This window comes from Dermacentor silvarum, chromosome 4 (assembly GCF_013339745.2).
Source record: "Dermacentor silvarum isolate Dsil-2018 chromosome 4, BIME_Dsil_1.4, whole genome shotgun sequence".
Lineage (NCBI taxonomy): Eukaryota > Metazoa > Arthropoda > Arachnida > Ixodida > Ixodidae > Dermacentor > Dermacentor silvarum.
In genome coordinates, this window is record NC_051157.2 from 17,678,238 (window position 1) to 17,700,108 (window position 21,871).

General features: G+C 44.8%; 1 protein-coding gene across 1 annotated transcript in view; it reads left to right on the forward strand.

Annotated features, from left to right (window-relative positions):
* Positions 1-21,871, forward strand: part of LOC119449547 (tudor domain-containing protein 3) — a 134,754-nt gene that overhangs the window by 7,542 nt on the left and 105,341 nt on the right. Inside the window, exons 6-10 of the mRNA XM_037712740.2 lie at positions 3,692-3,794; positions 4,935-5,071; positions 6,122-6,278; positions 17,596-17,718; positions 21,031-21,338. Of these exons, the coding sequence (XP_037568668.1) occupies positions 3,692-3,794; positions 4,935-5,071; positions 6,122-6,278; positions 17,596-17,718; positions 21,031-21,338 (828 nt within the window). The remainder of the gene's footprint in view (positions 1-3,691; positions 3,795-4,934; positions 5,072-6,121; positions 6,279-17,595; positions 17,719-21,030; positions 21,339-21,871) is intronic.

Here is a 21,871-nt window from a genome sequence, read left to right on the forward strand (position 1 = left end):
ATTTTGAAGTGTTTGAGATGTGGTGCTAAGACATATAATGCATGCTGGAGCTGAGTGCTGTGTGAAGTATTTATTTTTACAAGATATGTGATGTAAGGCTATGACGTTCAAGATGCCAGGACTTTCTGCCAACAGAAAATGTTTTAGTTGAATTTCATTCTGTTAACTTAAATTGGATACAGTAAAACAATGCATTTTAGTGTGCTTTTTGGATATCCTTGAGACATCGCTGCTAACGTTTTTCTGAAAAGCAGTGTTGAAACAGGTTCATTCTATAATTAGACTTGTTCACAAAATATAAAAAGTAAAGAAAGAATATAATTAACTGCAAAAGCTGATGATGATGTATTATCCGTGAAAAAATAAAATAAATAATCAATAAAAAGTAGCTTGAAGTAGAAATCGGCTTCACTGCAATTCTTTTGTAGAACTCGAACTTTTCCCATTTATTAGCACAGAAAAATGAACACCAGTGTGTGCTTGGCATTGACCAGAAATCTGCCGTAAATTTTTCAAATTTTTTAAACATACTGAAAGTCTTTTCATTTAGTACAGTCTGGACACAAAATGTCCTCAAGTTTTTGCCAGTTGTCTGTGTACTTGTTACGTTTTTTCGTAAGCTCAATCACACAAAAGTGGCAAAACAAAGTGAAATCAAAAGAAGTTGCCTTTTCTTGGCCTAAGTTGGTTTCCTGTAAATAAGGTGGACCTGCCTTTTAAACATCACTACAGTCAAAACTTGGAGGTTAACAAAGAAGCTCGAGAACAAGTTAAGGACCATACAAAGAATGATGGAACGAAAAATGTTAGGCCTAACGTTAAAAGACTGGAAGAGAGTGGTGTGGATCAAAGAGCAAATGGGGATAGCCGATATTCTAATTGGCATAAAGAGAAAAATGTGGAGCTGGGCAGGCCATGTAATGCATAGGATGGATAACCGGTGGACCATTAGAGTTACAGAATGGATACCAAGAGAAGGGAAGCGCTGTCGAGGACGGCAGAAAACTAGGTGGGATAATGAAATTAGGAAATTTGCAGACGCAAGTTGAAAGCTAGTGCAAGTAGGAGGTAATTGGAGATCGCAGGGAGAGGTCTTCGTCCTGCAGTGGACATAAGTATAGGCTGATGATGATGATGACAGTCAAATGAAAACTTGTCTGCAAGACATGGAATCTTGCTCAAAGTTGTAGTTTTAATTTTAACAAGGCCACTGTGTATGTACAGAAACAGCCATGGGCACCACACCATAAGATCTGTATGAGGTTTCAAATCACAAATTGTTCTGTGGAAGTGGTTTCAATGTAACAAACATCATGGCCCGGCATGGTGGTAAATTCATAGGCCTAATTCATAGTGATTCCTGTCCTTTTTGCAAAATAAACGAGAAGTGAATGATGCTGTAGAATTTCACTTCCTTTCATCTTACCTTAGCAACAAAACATTAACATTATTTTGATGGTCTTCTTGCAATTGGTTCTCAATGCCAAGGGATGAAGGCGTAGCCACCAATGCGGACTCATCGCGATAGTAACTCACAGGTGGCTGAACAGCATTTGGATTCAGGCAGTGTATGCTCTCATTTGCTCATGGCAGTTTTGATGCATACATGCATCAAAGCACTTCTTATCAAGTGTTTCACGTACCTTACATCAAGATTGAAAAAGAATTGGCACATCTTGAGTTAAAGAAACCAATGAAATACTGTTCATAGTTGATTGAGCTACTCAGGCTACAGTTAGTTTTCTAATTATCCAAGTTCAATTATACAAAATATATTCTAGGCATAACTTTAATTGGGAAAGTTGCAGAGTGTGTTTTGGAACACCCAATGAAGTAGTTTCTTTGACGTTATCTTTTGCGTGGTTCTTTTCTCCAGGCTCTGAAGAAAGCCCAGAAAATGTGGGGAAAAAAAATGACAACACTTGGTTTTCAGCACTTTCAATCATGTTTCCAAAGAACAAAAGCTTCATGCCCTTTCTAAAAAAGAGCAATTGACTTTATCGCTGTCGTGAATATGGAAATCGACTCTGGTCTGTAATGATAAGCAATAAATCGGCTCTGAAAGCGGATCAAGACACACTCCTCAGCTTGTTTTAGAGTAGGCATGTGGGCTTCATCCTTTGGATACATGGTTGATAACACTGCACACCAGATGCACAAGTGCGTAACGACGTAGTTTTTTAATGCAGTGAGCATTCTTAAGATACTTCACGAACTTTCCGGCATCTATCCATCTACCTATCTATCTACCCGTGTCTCTAACGGTTTTCCTGCGAACTTGTGCATCTGGGTAGTCCTTGGTCTTATGAGTAGAGCATCGGGCTGCTTTTCCGAGGGAACTGGGTTCAAAACTAACTGTCAGACGTACTTGTGTCACTGGGTATGTGCAGCTCTTTAATGAGAAAAAAATGCCCTTCAAGATTTCTCTTTGGCTAGGCGGAATCGAACCCACATTCTGTATATTCAGACAAGTGATGCCCCTTGCGGACTTCGTGGCGGAATCACTAGATGGCCCAACTGTGTACACTCCTCATACACGATGCGTTTTGGCATCGGCTATGTTGCTACATTGTTTCAATGCTAATTGAATTTATGTCGACATTTATCCTGACGGGTTCTGCCGGAATTCTTTTTCTTTCTTTCTTTATTTTGTTTTTTTTTTTTTCCATATTTTGTTGGCTTCGTTGGTTTCCTCTAGAACCTAGAGAAAAAAAATATATATATATGCGATGTGGTGGCGTAGCAGCTTTGGCGTTGTGCTGCTAAGCCTGAGGATCCTGGCCGTGGCGGCTGCATTTCAGTGGGGGCGAAAGGAAAAATGTCAGTGTACTGCACATTGAGTACATGTTAAAGAACCCCAGATGGTCAAAATTAATCTGGAGTCTCGCACTACGGTGTGCCCCATAATCGTATCGTGGTTTTGCCACGTAAAACACCAGAATTTTTTTATGTAAAGGATAATGTCATCGAAACTTCATTGAAGGTTTCTGAGCGTTCTCTATGACTTTTACTCTAAAACTTACACCCCAAAAATGAATATCTCAAAATTTGCATAACTGAACTTATCTAATTAGCCGACTGACTTACCACACTTCAAAAGCTAGTCTGAGTAACTATAGTCAACTCTGAACGGTAAGCTGTCGGTCTCGGTCGCCCAAGATGTAGCACATTTTTTTTTAACTTGGTTCGAGTTACGTGAAACATCCGGTATATGTTCCTTGACTCCCAGTGGTGTGTGACAAATTAAACTGACCCTGTTTTGAAGAAACGCTGTGTTGACTGCAAGGTTTAATGAAAGCATGGAGGAGCTTGAGCGGTGTTTTATGACAATGTGAACTTACTGTGAGAAAATGTTGCACAGTCAGCAAAGAGCTCGATGGCCGGAGTTTGGCTGCAGTGCTAGTAGAAATGTCAGGTGGACAGTCTCCAAGAACCTTCAAAGCGAGTGAGGAATGCTGCGACTCGGCTAATCGTGCAGACTGGGGCATCACCAACCACAGGCTATTTGCACACCTTTTTGTGATTGCTTTCGTTGTACCTGTAGCACATCAGTCTCAGTTTGCATGGTCACTTAATGTGGTTTGGAAATCAAATAGCGCTACCTTTTTTTGTGCTTCTGAGCAGCTTACCAGCAGTTTGCAAAAGTTCTGAATCTTTGCATTTTTGACTTCGTATTGAAACCGATTGACAGAACTTGAGCCACCACAAACGTACTGCTGGCGAAGAGGGCGGTGCTCCCCCTTGGGTTCCCTTTGGGCAGAAGATAGATGCAAGCAGACTTAAGAACCTCAAAGGTAAGTTTTGAGCACTCCCTTACTTTTTTTGGTGGGCTGCTTTCTTAATTATCATCTTACTGACCACTGAGGTTAGGATATAAGGCCTATAGCTAAGGTAGTTAAGAGGTAGCTAAGAGAAAGCAAATAGTTATTTTGCAGTTTTTCTTTGAGGTAATAATAAATAACTAATTAAGTAAACAAGTTTGTTTGAGGCACTGGAGGATCAGCGAAAGCTAATTGCCAGAGCTGAAAGTGCTGCCACCGCCGCTGGAGCCCTGGACTGAAGGCTCCACCCACCACGGAGATCGACACTTCTCCGTGCCCCATCAAATTAAAGTTTTGTCTCTGTCTCCCTCTCTGTTTGAATTTTTTTTATCTCACTGAACAAAACTTGTTTATTATTATCATAAACCTAAACCGACTCCATCCTGCACCTGCAAATTTCGTAATCTTTTTATAGCACCTAAGTTTCTGCCACCTTTGTTATGTTGTCAAAGTTGCTGATGATGTTGCTTTCTATACCTTTTAGTCTTTTACTGTATACATATTGCTCCTGTCCATGCCAAGTTTACTTGCTGGTTTTATGCTTACCTTGTTCTTTACGGCTTTCTCGAATATTTATAGGTGCATTATTTTGTATGTCACTTATTCGTTTTTTTGGTCAGTTCAGACAGTTCAGCCAGTTCATTCTCTCTAGGGTTCGAGACATTCATATATATTCTATTTATTAATCAAGTTCTTGCCTTTTTACTACCTTGTTGCCTTACTTTTGATTTTAATAGTAGCCCATTATATAATTTTCTTAAAATCTCACTCATTCACTCTATCCTTGTCCTCATGTGCTAACACCCACCTCATATCCATTCACAAACAACCGTCTGAATTTCTCTATTTCCCTGACTGCTACCAGGCTGGCCTGGCAGCAGTCAAATTGAAGATGACTTTGTCCTTGACGAACCTGTGCCACTACGCTTTGCCTTTCTCAACACCTCTACATACTTCACAATACCTGACCTGTGTGGGCTTTTTCATGTCCACCTGTAATTACTATGCTTCCAAAAAAATGTGTTATCATTTTAGGTTGATGTGATTTGCTATTATTGTCTTTTTGAATTTTGGGAGTTGTTTATACAGTGTTTAACCCTGTGATATTTTCAGGTGGCTTCAAGTCCATGGATCTCTGTCAGAAGGATACCAAACCAAATGAATCTTTTGAGAAACATCGACAGATGACAATAGCCGAGATATCTCGAGCAAAGGAAGGAAAAGTTAAAGTTTTTGGCGGTGGAAAGCAGGTAATGTGTGCGCTCTAGTTTCCAGTAAAGTTTCACAGTCTTCCATTAAAATCTTGCTGGGCAGCTCTTGCTTGTGTTTACCATTTCAGCTTAGAATGGAGTATTGTGGAGAGTTTGTTTAATGTTAGTAGAATTTGCATTCGGTCTATAGCTTTTATTCGGGCTTAACATGCATCGCATGAAAATATCCACCGAAAAATGTTTATTTTTCATTGAAAGGTGCAAGATTCACAAGAAATAAGGATATTCTCCAAAAAGAATATATTTTGCTGAAAATTTTTCAGCAATAAGTTTGTTGCCTGTGGGCCACACCAGGCAGAATATTAAAAGTGAGCTTCATCCCAAGCCACCTATGGCTTCGTGTACAACATGTACAGACAGTTCTTGTCGGATATGAAACGGATGTGTGCATTGCATTTCCTCTACATTACCTGTGTTATACTGCTGCAGCTGGGGATATTGCATGAATCTTTCTCCTCTGACCATGCTTTAAAAAAAAAAAGCGAGTCTCACACCTAACTTCTTGGTCGTCTGTTTCTGCTCTAATCCAACAAGTTAAGCTTGCTACCTGTCATACAGTGTTAGTAGAAGACATTTAGCTAAAAACTGTATTCAAAATCAAAAATCACCAAGAAGAAATATATATCTGTTGGGTTGCCTGTAGGCAATGCTCATCCATAAAGAATTGTTCAGTAAGTGCTATAACAACGAAAAATTTTCCTATATGGAAAGAGGTGGCGATAGCTGGGGTGGTTTGCAGCTTCATGTTCCTATTTTGGTCTTGGAATATTCGTGTTCGAGAAAATCTGCCACATTTTTAAAGGCTTCATTTCTGTCAGAGTGACAAGTAACTTTTATACCCCATTCACATGGGGCACTTTCGATTGCAATCAAGCCTGGCCGGGATCGAATTTCTTGATCACCATAGGCTCCCTTCCACAGCTTGCACAACTGAGCCAATTGCGATAGAGAAATTGGAAGTGCCTGTGTGAAACTGTTATTTAATTAATAGCTTTTCTTGACTAACGTGACATTCTTGCTATTTTTCAGCAACCCCAAGATGGAGACATTGCTCAGCTGGTTGGCCTTGGCTACTCTGTGGATGCTGCTGTGAGTGCCCTGAAAACACACAACTGTGACATTGCTGCTGCAATGCAAGCATTGGAGTTGTCTGACCGAAACCGGAGGGAGCGGGCCAACCGACCAGGTATTTGTTGAACAAGAGCTTGAGAGTGTGGGTATGGGCTAGCACTAGGGGTGTGCGAATACTCGAATATCAATGAATCAAATAGAATGGTGAACATTCCAATAAACCAAAAATCAGCGAGATGGAATATATTTATGATGGGTTGCCTGTAGGCAACGCTCTTGAATAGTTAATGGTGATCGTTCGAATAAGTCAGTTCGTGAATCGAATACCTGCTATTAGATTTTTTGAATTTTCTATATATTCGGTGTAGAGACTCGCGCAGTGCCGCATGTCACATGTGCACGGAGCCTCTTGTGCTCGATGCCGCCCAAGGGTGTGTTTTACTTTGTTTTCGGTGCAGAAGGAGTGCTGAGTGTGCCGCGGCCGGGCAGCCCTGGCTGACACGATAGTGGACTTTGTCACTTTGAGCACTCCTCAACGTTAGCTGATGCGGTCATTGCACACACAGTGCTCGAATGCCACAATTCTTATAATGGTGCCGTGTTGGCTGGGTCTGTCTCTGTCAGTACAGTATTCGTCCGGGTAGACAGGACTGATCAAAATGATAACGTGATGCGGACAGAGGAAACGGCAACAAAAACAGTGCATATTGTGTAAAGTGCGAAAGCATGTGCGATGATTGGGCCAATTAGCCACCGATAGGCACGTTGATCGTGTTGGATATGCGGCGATGAACTTCACGCCACTTCAACAGCCATCAACCTAACCTTTACGCGTGATCTCGTGACCGAACACAGCTGACGAGCCACCCGCATGAGCATATTAGCGTCAAGCATTCCATGACGGCTTGTGGCCCGTTACCACATTGGCCAGCGGCAACTAAAGTTGGTGCCAAATCGATGCAGATCTATTCGCAGCAGCCACGTACACTTGGAAAGCTGACAAACTGTCTCAAAAACGAAAGCCAGCGCATGGAATGCAACATTGGCAACAAACAAACAAACAAAGATGGCAATAAAGCTGCCATCTTTGCTACTTTGTGCCATTTTGCCCGACACTGTTCGTAGGTACACATCAGTCTGTTCTTGTAGATTCGAGCAACCAGTCGCAAGACTAGCTTTGGATTTACACGGTGGGCATGAAAGTGTTACGGCCAGTTGCATGCATTTGTACTACGTGCAGAGCTGGGATTGAATCGCGTGATGCACAGTCCTTTTATCTGTCGCGCTAATTGGCCTTACGATAACCAACCTGCCATAAAGTTGGGATAGCCCTTCTGTGTTTTGAAGAAAAACTGGAAAGCAAACCTTTCTGTGCAACAAATAAAAGATTGCCACAAAACTCAAGTCCACTATTAAACTGAGAACCTCATTGGTATTCAGTACAACAGAACACCACTAATTCATTAGTTTTAGAGGCCTATGGCCAAGGCTCTAGATGTGGCTATCGAGCTAGGATGTCTGGGTAATTATTCACTGAAAACAGACAGAAGCTAAGGTAGCTGCATGCAATTCATATCAGACTCAATACACATCTTACTGCTGATGAGAGAGCACTCAGCCTGTTGTAGCAGGGTGGCCACTTGGAGGCAAACCAGGGCGTGTGCTTTCAAATCTGTCTCAAGCCCAGAAATGAGAAGCATAGTTTGCGTTGAAAAATAGCTTTGATGGTCTTGCCATTCCCGGCGTGCTTGTCATGTTAGCCTCAACAGTGTTTCGAAGACCAGGCTTGATAGATGGCTCTCAAGATGTGTGACTGGGAGGGGAGTTGTAAAGAAGTCACTTTGATGTCACACTCCTAGTGGAACTCTGGTGAAATGTCGTACTGAAATGTCCTCTAAGAGTGCTTTTATATTACTAAATCTGCTGCAGCCAGATTTAGTAATTCCACACTTTGCAGGAGTGGAGGTATGCAACTACAGTGTAGACCGCTTATAACGTAAGTCGCCGAATTCGCGAATATCTGCACTATAAGCGGTACCGCACTATAACCAAAACACCGATTTTCAAGCCCTGCATGTATGCAAAACATGTAGACCAAGCATGTCGACACACTTTGTGCTACCGCGTGCACATCGCGATTACGTTTTCGCCAGTGAGCTGGCGAAAACACGATCGCGATGTAGCCGTTGCTCTTCAAGCTCGACAGCTTTGCACCGAGTCAAAACGAAATAACTGTTTGCCGCAACCGCTATCGACGCAATTATGAACGGCGACTTTGCGGTGCGGAAGGCACGCGCCCGATGCATGCACCGAGTCTGGACGAATGAACTACCGTTCGCTGCAACACCTGCAGTCGAAACCGCGGTCGCTATCTATGCGATCATCGATGGCGACTATGCAGTTTTTTAGGCACGCGGCCGACGCGCATACCAAGTGAAATTGAAACTACTGTTCGCCGCAACCGCTGCAGAGAAAACCGCGGCCGCTATCTACGCAGTTACGAAAGCCCGCGGCCAACGCAATGTTATGCGCGGTGGTAAACGCAAGAATACAGGCTTTAAAGACATAAATAGGTTCGAAGCGTTCCGCGTTAATGTCATTCACGTATGATTTCAACTGATGGCTGTGTCGATGCGGACTCCGCCGCTCCGTTTCGGTTGGACGCTAGCGCCGTTCTTGCTCTTTCGTGTCGCACATTTGCGGCGCTCCTCGCTCACCGAGCTCCGAAAGTAGTCCGAATTAACCAATGTGCGGCCAAATAAGTCCGAATTAACAAAAGTTTGATTGCAATGAATAATACATACGTCGGTCGGGAGCATGCACCTTGTTGAGAAGCGTGCTCGCTGCCGCCCTTGTCGGCGAGATTTTCCCGTGGAAGCCGCATTATAACGGGTATTTCGTCTCACGCGGCTGCACTGTAAGCGGTATGCGTATACATGGAGTTCTATGGGAGGGTAAACGGGAGTCGGAAAAGGCTGCGTTGTAGCCAGTTCTGCACTATAAACGGTTACGTTATAAGTGGTCTATACTGTACTGAAAATAATTTCACATCACTACGACTTCCCATATTAACCCATTGGCTACCCAATAACATGCGTGCTGTGGGGCCCTCTGTACCGATTATTTTTGCCGCTTATGGGTTCTACGCAAACTTCCACTAGATACTAACTGCAGGAAATATGAATGAATAAAGCCTACGACAGATGGTGCTGTGGCCAACGACACCAGAAAAAAGCTAAAGAGAATACAGGACAATGGGACAAATGTTGAAATCATATGGACACTGGGGCACACCGGCACGGATGGGGGAAACGCAGCCGCTCACGCAGTTGTCGCGCAAGCGGGTGGGCTTGATTACACGTACAGCTCCCCACACTCCATTTCCTCGCCAAACCCCGTGGGCCAAAATCCATACCTAAAGATATTGGCCGAAGGCTCTCCTAGCAGAGCACTGATGCATTACATTCACACTAAAATAAAAGCAGACAGTAAACGGAGACTATTAGAAGCTACACCAGTACATGTGTTTGACAAGGGCGGGTTTACTCGCACGGAAGAGGTTTTTTTGAACAAGGTTATGGCCAACGCTGCATACACACCACACATACTTGAGAAATGGCACCAAGCAAGAAATATAAAAATCAAACATCTGCTGTCGTGGACAGATAGTACCATCTAGTGACATCATTTTAATGTGAAGAATTTTTTGCTAGCTTCAGACCTTTTGAGTGTATCTATCACCCTCCTACGTCGTGATGCCGTTGTGGTCGTTTCTTCAACTGGATATATATCAGAATAGTCATGAGCGGCATGACATGCATGCATACATAACAAGAATGACATGTTATGACATCAATGACATGGCATGTATGTCATGCATGCATGACTTGACATGGATGATATAACAGGACATAAATGTCATGACATGCATTTCATGACATAACTACATGGATTTCATGACATGTCGTGCGTCATAACATGAATGACGACATACAAGCACATGTAATGTCATTCCCGTCATAGATATCATATATAACTTGTTAAAAAATGCAACTGACATGAATGGCATAAATTAACATGAATGAAAAGCCAGTGGAATGACATAAATGAAATGGAATGACATGAATGAAAAGCCGGTGGTGTGTTGTATGGCCATATTGTATGCGAAAGTAACGAACGGCAGGATTGCATCCCAGTTCGTGTGGTCTGGGCAGATGTACATTGCAATCATGTCAGAGAGAGTGCGATGGAAACATGATGTCAAGCCAGCTGTCTGGGGATGGTATCCAGACGATGGCGCTTGAGGCGTGCAGAGCTTCAGTAAGAATAAAAGAAAGAAAGATCCTGCCGCGGTCTTTGAGAACGCGTGGAGCTCCATGGCATAAGAAGATGTGTCCCAGAAACAAATCAGCGACTTCAGAAGCTGTCTCTGCATAGTGAGTGAGATGGTCAATGGCTGTCACAATCCAACGATTGCCATTGGAGGTGGACAGAAGGGGTCCGTGCAAGTTGATGCCAACAATCTCAGAAGGCAAAGCGGGACTGAGGAGAGGTTGCAAGAGCCCAGTGGGGAGGCAGACGTGTGTTGTTAGCGGCGTTGGCAAGGCATGCAAGAGGCGACGTACTCGGCAGTGCCTGAAGCGAGGCCAGGCCAGCAGCAGATTTCATCGTATGGCTTGTGATAGGCGCAATGACCAGCTGTTGGATTGTCACGAAGAGCTCCCAGAACCTCATGTTGGAGAGAACGCGGTATGATGGGGACCAATTTGTTGCCATTGATGGGGTAAATGTACCGGTGTGAAGCCCCACCATGAATGCTGCATTGTTTAAGTTGTCAAAGAAGTCGAGTGTGGGGGTGAAGAGGAACCTCACAGTCATTCAAGAATAGCCTAGCCGTACGGGTCGGCACGTTGGTGGGAAACAAGGACGGAATGATGGCCAGGGCCTAGCCAGTCTGTTGTGGCAGGTAAAGAGATTGAAGACGACTCGGTGCATACACTGGTGCAGGAAGACAATGGTGAGCAATAAGGGATTGGAAGACAGCGGTGAGGAAGTACTTGGCGCTTGATGACTTGATGCTTCTTTCCACACCTGTGGGTGATGTCGAAGTCGTATTCCTGTAAGCAAAACACCCAGCGACCAAGGTGTCCCGATAAGTTGTAGGGTCTCACATGTGCTCTTGGGACATAAGTTGTAGGGTCTCACATGTGCTCTTGGGACAAAGGAACGACAACACAGTAGTGCAAACAATCAAAAAGGCATTTATTGCACCTTTCATACACTAATGCCTGCTAGCCAAATTACTACCCATAGAACATTCTGATGGGCGCGCGACAAATCGAGGACTGGATTTCGAGCGAATATGTTTGGTCCCATGCTGGACACCAACGCCTAGTCATTCGTGTCTACGGTCACAGGAATGGTGGCACGTTTAAACGATGATCATGTTCGTCCATTCCAGTGCCCTGCTCCGAGGCCTTGCGAGACGTCTCGCAGAGAGCGTGTTGGTCCGCTCGCCGATCACCAGCCAAAGAGGAACCACCTACTCCTTTTCGCGCCCTAGTAACCCCGCTGCTAGGTTGTGTTAGCAGCGCAACACTTGCGCCATCTCTCGTAATATGTAACCGTCGATTCATGGAAGCGGGTGAACATCTTTTCACGTGATTTTGTTCAGCACATGATCGTCGATGCAAAAGTGCACTTAACCGCCCTTTTTCTGCACTAGAATGACTGGGGAACACCAGTGACTTGCGGAAGCATGTGATATTTAGTTGAAGCATGTCGGATACATTTACTTCAATTATCTTGCGTTTGGTAAGAGACGCACAATATGGATGCCAGTGAACAATATGGGAGCCATCAGTATGTATATGATGATTCACGACAGTAGTCTTACTGAGGATGGGGGAATGAACATCGAACAAGGTACTGTGTTTGTCCAACAAGGTGACCGGATCCAGAGACTGGGCAGGTGTCAGGTCTAGGCTTATGTTAGCCAACAGAGGAGGAAGGAGGAATAGATTGAAAGACAGGGAGGTTAGCCAACAGAAGTGTGGAATGGGCAATGGGAGGTGGCGAGCTTGACTCTGGTGATGCAGTTGAAAGAGTAAAGCGCCAACCACACTAGAGGAAAAACATATGCAAACGCTTCTCCACCGGCAGAACACATGCCGTGGTAGCTGCCGTGTAGCATCTTTTTTGTTGGCTTGCTACATGCCAGGGAAAGAGAAGACCAGTGAGAGCAGCCCCTTCAGTGACGTGTGTGCGGGAAATTGGCATCATGTGGACCCGCCCAACCGCTCGATTCGCACTCGCATCGGGTGTCAGCCGGACAATTTTTGTATCGCTACCATCTGCTCACGTCAGCTGTACTTTGCACTTGTTTGATTCGGTTTGATTTGGTCTCATTCGTGCTCATTTTTACAATGATCAGTCTAAACCGAGACGTCCCGATGGGTAGGTTTTTGGAGACAGTGCGCCGTATCAGATTCTGTACAACAAGACGGACTCTGAAACAAGGACGAGGAGGCAATAGCCAGTACCTCATTCTCCTCGTATTTTGAACGCTGTGATGCCGCAACAAAAGAGAGCACACCAACACGATTATAATCACATTGGAAATGATGTCATCATCATCTGGCATGACTCACGTTAAGAGGGAAGGTCGAAGAATGCAAACACAGCACCAATCTGTCATCAGACAAAGGAAAAACTGCGTGACATCTCGCACCTACACGCAGAGTAAAAGAGAGGAGGCGAGATTTTCATGCTGTCATGTGACTGCTGCAGTGGCACATCGCCAGTCAGCCTGGCCGCACAACCACTGCAGCATTTTACCGCCGCCGATGCGCCACGTCCATTTTTTCTTCAATGTGGCTGGGGCTTAACAATGGCAATGGGATCAGTGTCAACGGTGCATGTGACAGTCGATCCACAGGGCAACATCAGCGGCTTGGGAGTGGGGTTTAAGACTGTAATTTCTGTCTTGATCATCGATCGTCGCTTGCACCTCTTTGATGTCGCTGTATTTCGCTCTATTACCCTTGATGATGGTGTCTTGTTCCTTGTAGTGTTAAACGAGTTTTCCTATCAATGCTTGTTGATTGTCTAGCTTGGCTTGAAACTCCTTCCTTATTTCTCTCTTCATTTCTTTGCCTTCACTATCTGTGCTTTTGCCGGTCGCAGTATCGGCATACAATATTCTCTTTTGTGAACTAGATTGCGATCTTGAGCCTGATCTGGATCTAGGGCAGCTTGATCTAGATCTCGAGTTGCTATGGGAGGGGTGAAGAAAGAGGGTAGTAGGGAGCGGGGCGCTGCTGCTGCTGCTATATATTATTGGGTCGGGAAGTCTGGAAGTCTGAGTGGGAGCTCAGAACCCATCCCTCCTGATTTTCTTGTTGTGCTTGTTCCTCTTTTGTCTCACTCTGAAAGGCAGTGGTGCTGGTTTTAGCTTTTTCTTACACTCTCTTCCTTCTCTTTCATGCGGAAGTTGGCATATTTTGCTGATTGGTGTGCATTCATGGTATAGGGGCTGCCCCGTTTTGCTGCATAGATGATTGAAGTCCTGCTTTGGGTGCATACAGATGTCTTGCCTATTTCCGAAGTCATCGCACAGTTTGCAGTGCTGTACAGACTTTCTCTACACAGTGATTCCACTGCTGCGCCAACTGCGCCAAAGTGCGCCAAATGGTATTTACTGCGCCATCCTGATACAATCGACGAAAATTGCGCCTAACTGCGCCAAACTGTCTCGGATTTGGCGGCGTCTATCGCCGACAATTGCACCAACGGGGAATTAAAACGTGCAACGCGATGATAAGGCTAGCCTTAGTTGCAAACAGGATACGAAACAGCACTAGCGCGTGCTTCCCGATTAAGGGGGGACGCGGCTTTCGCATCGCGAAAAATGGCTAAAAAATCGATTTTTTGAAAATCACATTTTCAATTTCTGTAACTCTTATTTTATCTGATCCCGAAATATCATCGCTGAAAACCAAGTAGAAGTGCTCTAAAACATTGTTGTATCAGCCAAGGTGCCGAAAATTTTCGCGGAAATCGCGAAAAAACGGTGTTTTTCAAGCCACGATATCTCCGGAACGGCGCAGCCGAGAGCCGCCATCTTGGACTCGTTGGAAAGCGCATTTCTCCGTCTTCAAATTTGCCGCTTCAGCTATCTCCTTCATACAGAAACAAGCACACAAAAAGCAAATGATTGAAGGTCGTGCCGGAGCCACCAATTGCCCGCGCCCGCCACGTGACTCTAGCGCGGTTCGCCATTGGTCCGGTGCTCGCTTCGCGATGGCGTCGTCTGCACCGCTTGTTGCGGTCTCTTCGCGAGCTCTGGGCAGTTTCCGTAATCTCGACTAGTAGTAGAGCGGGCGCTACGTGGACATCGCAGTAGCGTGGCCGATCCCGCTTTTTGTAGACGTCTCAGACCCGCAGCTAAGCATTCGGAGCATCGGCGACGCGGATTCGCGACCTAGCTTCGGGCACGGAATCCTCGGTCACGCGGCTAAGCCTTTCGCGCGTAGGCGTCTCCGACTCGGCGACCAAGCACATCGCGCGCGGGCTTCTCGGATCCTTGCCTAAGCATTTCGTGCATCGGCGCCTCCGACTGCGCGACTAAGCACATCGAGCGTCGACTCATCGAGCCCGCGGCTACGCATTTCGCGCGTCGGCACATCGCTCAGCGAGTGTCGACTCGTCGGACCCGCGGCTACGCACTTCGCGCGTCGGCACCTCGAGCGTCGACTCCTCGAGCCCGCGGCTAGGCATTTCGCGCGTCGGCACATCGCTCATCGAGTGTCGACACCTTGAGCGTTTATTCCTCGGACCCGCGGCTAGGCATTTCGCGCGTCGGCCCCTCCGACTGCGCGATTCAGGTTACCGAGCGTCTATTATTTGGACCCGCGACCAGGCATTTCGCGCGTCGGCACCTCGTACCCGCGACTTAGCACATCGTGTGCCGACTCTATTATCGTAATGATACGATATCTCGTAACAATACCTATCTACCACCCCTTCATAAAGAGAACCTCATCATGAGCTCTGCTCACTAGACCACTTGGGCTGGCACATACACCTGGCTGCAGAAGTGAGGCATCATACAAAAGTACAGGCTGGAAAGCACCTAGCAGCTGCATTGCTGCCTATCTCTCAGTGACTCTCCTAACCTCCATCTCAATGGAAGATGATTCAGAAGGCTGCTGAGAGCCTTCATTCAATAACATGGTCGATTCTACTAAAAGAAAACAATGCCTCACTGCCTGCACTGCAGCTGCTATCAATGAGGCAGTCTGCAGGTACAACGCTAGAACTACTGTATATTTATGCCCACATAGTTCTGCACCTCACTTGGTTTGAAACCCAGGCACCATGCTCTTTGTAGAGCAGCAGTAAAGAATGCCATACAAACATGAAAAACGCAGAACAAGGGCACAGCAGCCCAGAGGCCACATGATGCGGGAACGGTCCCACATTTGCGATGCAACAGCGGTGCTACCAATGCATTGGGTACTATGGGAGCTTAACAGCCGGGAAGACGCAGCGCCCGGGAACGTAACAGCGGGGTTCTACTGTCGCTTGTTTGAAGCGCAGCATGACATGTGATTATAATAACTGCATACCGCCAATGTGTCCATCATTTCTGTTTATGGATATACGGAATGACATCTGAAAAAACTAGCAATATATGACACGATATCAATTTGTGTGTGTGTGTGTGTGTGTCGCATGTTCACTCGTTTTTTGAAATACTTCAGGATAAGAAAAATCAGCTGCTCCAAGCTGCTCCCAAATGCCAAATTGCCTGCTCCAAAGTGCTCCAAAATGAAATTTCTGATGCTCCAAAAATTGCTCCAAATCAGAAGTCCGCAGTAGCATCACTGTCTACAGCCTACATCGAAGTATGGCTCTGCTGACCTTAATTCTGAAGAGAATGTGTGGTCCTTCGAAGTAGATCACGGCTGAGCTTGACCTTCCTTGTATCCTTGCATCTATGACTGTGTGTCTACCCTCTGGCGTGATTTTGTACATCAGGTCTTTGTTACTCATTCCTGGTGGTAGTTTGTATACTACGCCTTTAACGTCTGCTGGGATTTTGATATTCGCATTAACTTTGTAAACAACTCCTCATAGCTGAATTTCCTGGACCTTGAAGAGCCTTCGTGGGCAAGTTCAACGTCTACTGTGCTGGCTATAAAGACGTTATCTTGCTTTTGCGCTTGTACTGTAACCTGATCGTTGAATGTTTGCGGTGATATTCCACTTGCTCTGCCTATTGCTTGTGCTATTGCGAGCTGTGACCATTTAGAAAGTTGAAGTCCTACCTGCAGTCGGTAGACAATCTTCTCTTCCTCTCTTCGTAATTGGGCGAATTGCGGACTTTTCCTTGGCATTTTTAGAATAGCCTTCTTCAGTGTTGTCTACTGCTGCAATGGTTTCTCTTGTGGGGGCTGTTGTGCATCCTGCAATTTTATAACCTTCTTCTCCCCTCTCATTAACAATGGGCCTTGTCTTTCAATATTTTTCCTGCTTTCGTCGTAGCTATATTGGTGCTCTTCGCTTTCATCATCCAGTTGCATCTCTTGGTGATTTTCCATGTGAAACATTAAAAAAGGAGAGAAAATACTAAGACCCTTTTCAGGGGCCTGGCGGGCACGTGGTTCAGGAGGCACGAAGCTCTGTCAGGAAGCTCAGGCATGGGCACGAGGTGTGTGGCCGAGGTGCAAGGTGCGAGGCACATGCTGTCGAAAAGCAAAGCTTGGCAATCCTCAGTAGACTTAGCTGGGCAGCCGTCGCCTTGCTACTTTCAAGATGAATAAATCTGTGAAAAATGAACTCCCGGAGTTGCGGATGGTCTCTTTGAATGCCGCTTCTCGAGCTGTGTCAAATGATGCAGACGTCCTGGTGTTTCGAGGTGGCAATCTGCAGGAAGTTCACGTTGAATCGGGAGCACATGTAGAATAAGTCCAATCGTTTGACCGAAACATTGTTGACTGAAACATTGTGATCTATCTGAGAGTAGCATGAAGCTACAAAGGAAACCCAGATAGGTTGACCAGAAATAAAGTTTTGCAGTTGAAAAAATTTTCCTGGTTCTTGGATTAAACCTAAGTACGCATGCCTGTGTAGTATGTGGTGCATTTTCGGTAGCAGTATTGCGTGCTCTGCATTTCACGAGTATCCTCGTGTAAGCAGTGTGCGCATGACTGCTGTGGTGTTATCTTTGCAGACGAGGAGAGTGGCTCTTCGAAGAAGAACAGTGCATGGGTTTCATTTTCAGCCATTTTTTCAGTGTACATCTGTGTAACACTTTGCAGTCATGAACAGCACTGCGTGATCAACGCACCATGCTTGTTTGCAGTGCCTGAAGCTGGCGAGAGGCCTGTTAACACGTTTTTATACTGCGGTTTGTATATGTTTTACAGAAACGGGACGAAAGCGTCGAGAGCCAAGGGAACGTGATTCAGGTGATGAGAAAGCTCCTAGTCGACCATCGGGTCCCAGCACCCTCTTTGATTACTTGCAGAACCAGATCTCTCTTCCCAAAGGTAAGGTCCTTTTGGTGCATATTGTAAATGTGCGAGCGTAAACGAAACACTTGGTGAATCAGCATACTTCGGTCTCTTTCAGGTTGCTTTATTTTTTGGCTTTGGGGACTTTAATGAAAAGACTATGGCATCTGCCTAATTTCTGCCTTGGCATCTACTCGATGTTTAAAGATATTATAGTTAAAAATAGGCCTTCCGAGATTGGTTTCTTCGAAGCTGTGGGTGAGAGGAGGTAATATAATGTGCTAATTATGTACCTAAAATCGCTTAAAGGGGCCCTGAAATGCTTTTTGAACATAATGGTAGCAAAACTTTGCTGATCTATCGTAGAGGCTGCTGTGAAGATGGGAGTCAAATATTGCTGCACTGCATGCAGCAGGGAACTTGCAATCTACTGTTGAACATAGCGAAATATCGGTTGCTCTTGTTTCCGCGATGTCATCGTGCAGCGTCATTGAAAGCAGGTGGCCCACCACTGCTATTGGCTTATTTTGTGATCGCGAGAGCCCCACTACAACGTCTTTGTCTTTGCCATTGCTCGTGACAATATTGCTTTCACTGTTCTTGCTGCTGATGCATGTTTGAGGATTATTAGTCTCCTGCATGTCCAAAAGAACTAATTGTTGCCAGAGACAGTGAACACAACAGAGACATTTTTAATGGCATTGAAATATTATTATCAACAGATAATGTTTTGCACTGCCATTAAACAAACATTATTACCAAGAAGGAGAGCCCAGAAGGCACTTAATTGTGATGCAGTCACGTGTGAAAAAAAATGGCACTGCTGATACGGCGGCACTGTAAAGCCTCTGTAGAACAATGTGATTACCCTTGCAGTAGTAGAGAAATGAATTGGCACTCTTTGTGCATGTGAAGTTGAAACTGGGAGGTTGAGGATCGTGCACAGCAACATCCTTGAGAAAATGTCACTGGAACATGTTACTCATAGGCAGAAAGCCAGCACAATTTGGCCAGTGTCTTCATTGCACAGGTTATGTGATAAGTCATGAGGAGCGTGGAGCAGCACTGCTCGGCCACAGTGTGTGGATGCGTTGATTGTCTGAGCACTAGGCTGCATACATCTGAACAGTCACGAGGTAGATATGAAATTCAGGGCAAGTTTGTGGGCACTGTGCAGTAATAAAAAAAGATGTGCTGACTATTTGCAAGTCTTGAAAGATGGTGCTGTTTTGAATGGAGCAGTACTTGATCATTGCTTCTGTTGATCTTTCCCACAACTATGACAATGACAGGCCAATTTTCAACTGCTGAAAATGTTGACATGTTCATTGATTATGTCCCTGCAAACAGAAACGCCACTTTAGCTACACATTTGTTTGAAGCTGAACATTGCTGTCAGCTTGTGTGTTTCCTTCCTACGTTTAGAAACGTCTTAAATCCCTATATGGACGACAGGATCTGTGTGTCCACAAAGATATGATGTTCTTTAATAATTGGGGAGAAGTTCAGTGCTAATGTCCTGGCGTACACGAGCATGAAGCTACAGTAAAATGTCAGACAAATCGCAGCTTTATGAGGACACTCTCGCTCCCAAGGAACAAATACAATGCCATCATTCTATACTCGGGAATAGTTGGCTCACCTTTTTTTTACTTAATATTATTGCATACTGCAAGAATGCTTGCTCTGTATTTCACAACTACCTCGTGTCTATTCTGAGATATGCTGCCTATTGCTTGGACAATCAACACGTCTGTATGTTGTGGTTGAGCAATGCTGTTCCACGCTGTCTGTGACTAATCATTTGAACTGTGTGATGCAGATTCTGGCTGTGGCACACCGGCTTCCTGCCACTTAGAGATGTATCCCTGGAATGTCTGCTCAAGGACATGGCTGCACGCGCTCCTCAGCCTCCAAGTGTCAGTTTTGCACGCAGAGAAAGCGAAAATTCATCATGCTACAACTGTGACAGTAATCTCAATTTTCCAGATCTGAGCGCTGATATAGCATGTTCGGACAGCTTTCTTCAATTTCCCCTTTTCAGTGGCTCGTCTGTCTGATGGTTAAAAACTTAAGTGATTTTGCATAATTAGCAGATTAATCACATCGTCTCAAGCATCCTGTGACGTTCACCTTTACTTACACCACATCTCTGAAGTATACTTCCATCTTGAAAAGCGTATGTTAAGTTATTGCTTAAAGGGGCGCTGAAACGCTTTACTAATTAATCATAGAATGGCCTCACTAAAGTACATTGTCCCACGAATCTCATACCGCAACATTTTTTGAATCCTTCAACTATAAGTGCAGTTATCGCACCGATAATTGGCTTTCTCTGTTTTCGTCGCTGCTGGTGTGCTGGAAGCAACACAGTGGAGAAGCCAAGAAGGCAAAGCCCCAGCCAAAAGTGAAGTGTTGCGACCGCGAAAGGGCTCGTTGCAGTACCCCGTAGCGGCCGTGGTAGACTACGCTACGCAGCATGCTGCCGTGGCCACCTCGGAGGCCACGCGCAGGCAGCGGATGCAGCTATGTACAATGCAAAGTTGCAATCATTTTTCTGTCTTTTTTAGAGCGCAGAGGTATATTTTTTCTTTATTTAACTTAAAATGAGCAATTATGTATTACTGACAACATTGTCGCGATCACGAAATCGGCCCGTAGCATTGGTCCTCACACTGCTTTTGATGGCGACATTGTTGATGCGAGAGCGAGCAACTATTCACTGCTTTTGAGACATGATTGTAACTTCCCTGCTGCATGCAGTGAAATAATATTAGGCTCACATGTTCACAGGAGCCTCGTTAACAAATTGGCAACATTTTCTTACTTTGTTCGAAAAGTGTTTCATGGCCCCTTTAAAGTGTTCATTGAAACATATAGTATACTACTGTGTGTTGATGCAAACAATAAATGCTAGGGTATCTATCGTTGAGTAATTACCTCAAAAATAGTATCTTTTTAGCTTGTAATGTGACTAACATTTACGAAGGGTTACGCAAAAGCAACCAAAGGTGCTTTTCTTTTTTTAATTGAATTCATTTTACAATAGCTGAATGTGTCACTTTGCATCAGCGAGCAGGTAGTTCAAATCAAGCTTTTACTTTGGGGCTTGGGTTGAAAAGTTTCCTTTAAAGATGGTCATTACAAATGGCAATGGAGGCACTAAATATGTCTGTCATCTCTGTGGCATCTTTCTTCATAAGATCTTTGTACAAGTAAACATTTGACTGCACATTGTGACTTCTTGCCTGATATGGGTTGCACATGTGCTGTCTTTGCGCACTTCGTGAACAATTTTCGCAGGTCTGCTAACCACTTTTAAGCATTCTGTAATATTTCTTTCCCCAGTGCCTGATGTAGAAGATTCCCACTTGGGTGACCAACCTTCCGAGGTCCACTCTACACACGACCACTCTAATCGTGGAGGCCACAGCAGTTCAAAGGGCCGTGCAAATGGACCATCTAGCAACAGTGGCCGCTTTGCTCAGCAGCAGCAGCAGCAGCAGCAGCAGCAGCAGCATCCACCATCCCAGCGGTATCGTGGGCATAGAGAATCATCCAGAGGGGAAGGCGATCACTCGTACCAGAACCATCTGCACGATGGGTTTTCTTCTGGCTTTTATGCCAACAATGCTGGCCCTTACAACAGGCAAAGGGTATGTGCCTTTGCTTTCAATTCCTTTTCACTTGCGAGAAGAAGTAATAAGTTCATTTATCTAGACCAATTAGTCAGAGGGGACCCGGATCATGAGAAAGAAATCTACAGAGGAATAAAAATGGGTCGACGAGCATACAGCAGGCATTACCATGTCACGACCGGCAGCTTACCACTATCCCTGAAAAGAACATTATAGAGTCATTGCATTCTACCAGTACTAACAATGGGGCATAAACTTCGAGGTTAACAAAGCAGCCTGAGAAGAACACGAGCACTGTGCAACGAGTGATGGAACGAAAAATGGTTGACATTATGTTAATAGACATGAAGACAGTGCTTTTTTAACCTTTTACAACTTCTTGCCCATAGAACACTATGTATTTAGAACCTCAGTATAAAGAAGTGTGTTTATACACCATTTCGATGTAACGAAATTTTACTGCCACCACAAAGGAATACCAAGATAATAAATGGAAGCTTCCGCGGATGCAGGTGGTGAAATAGTTGAATTATAAGTGGCTGCTTGCTAAC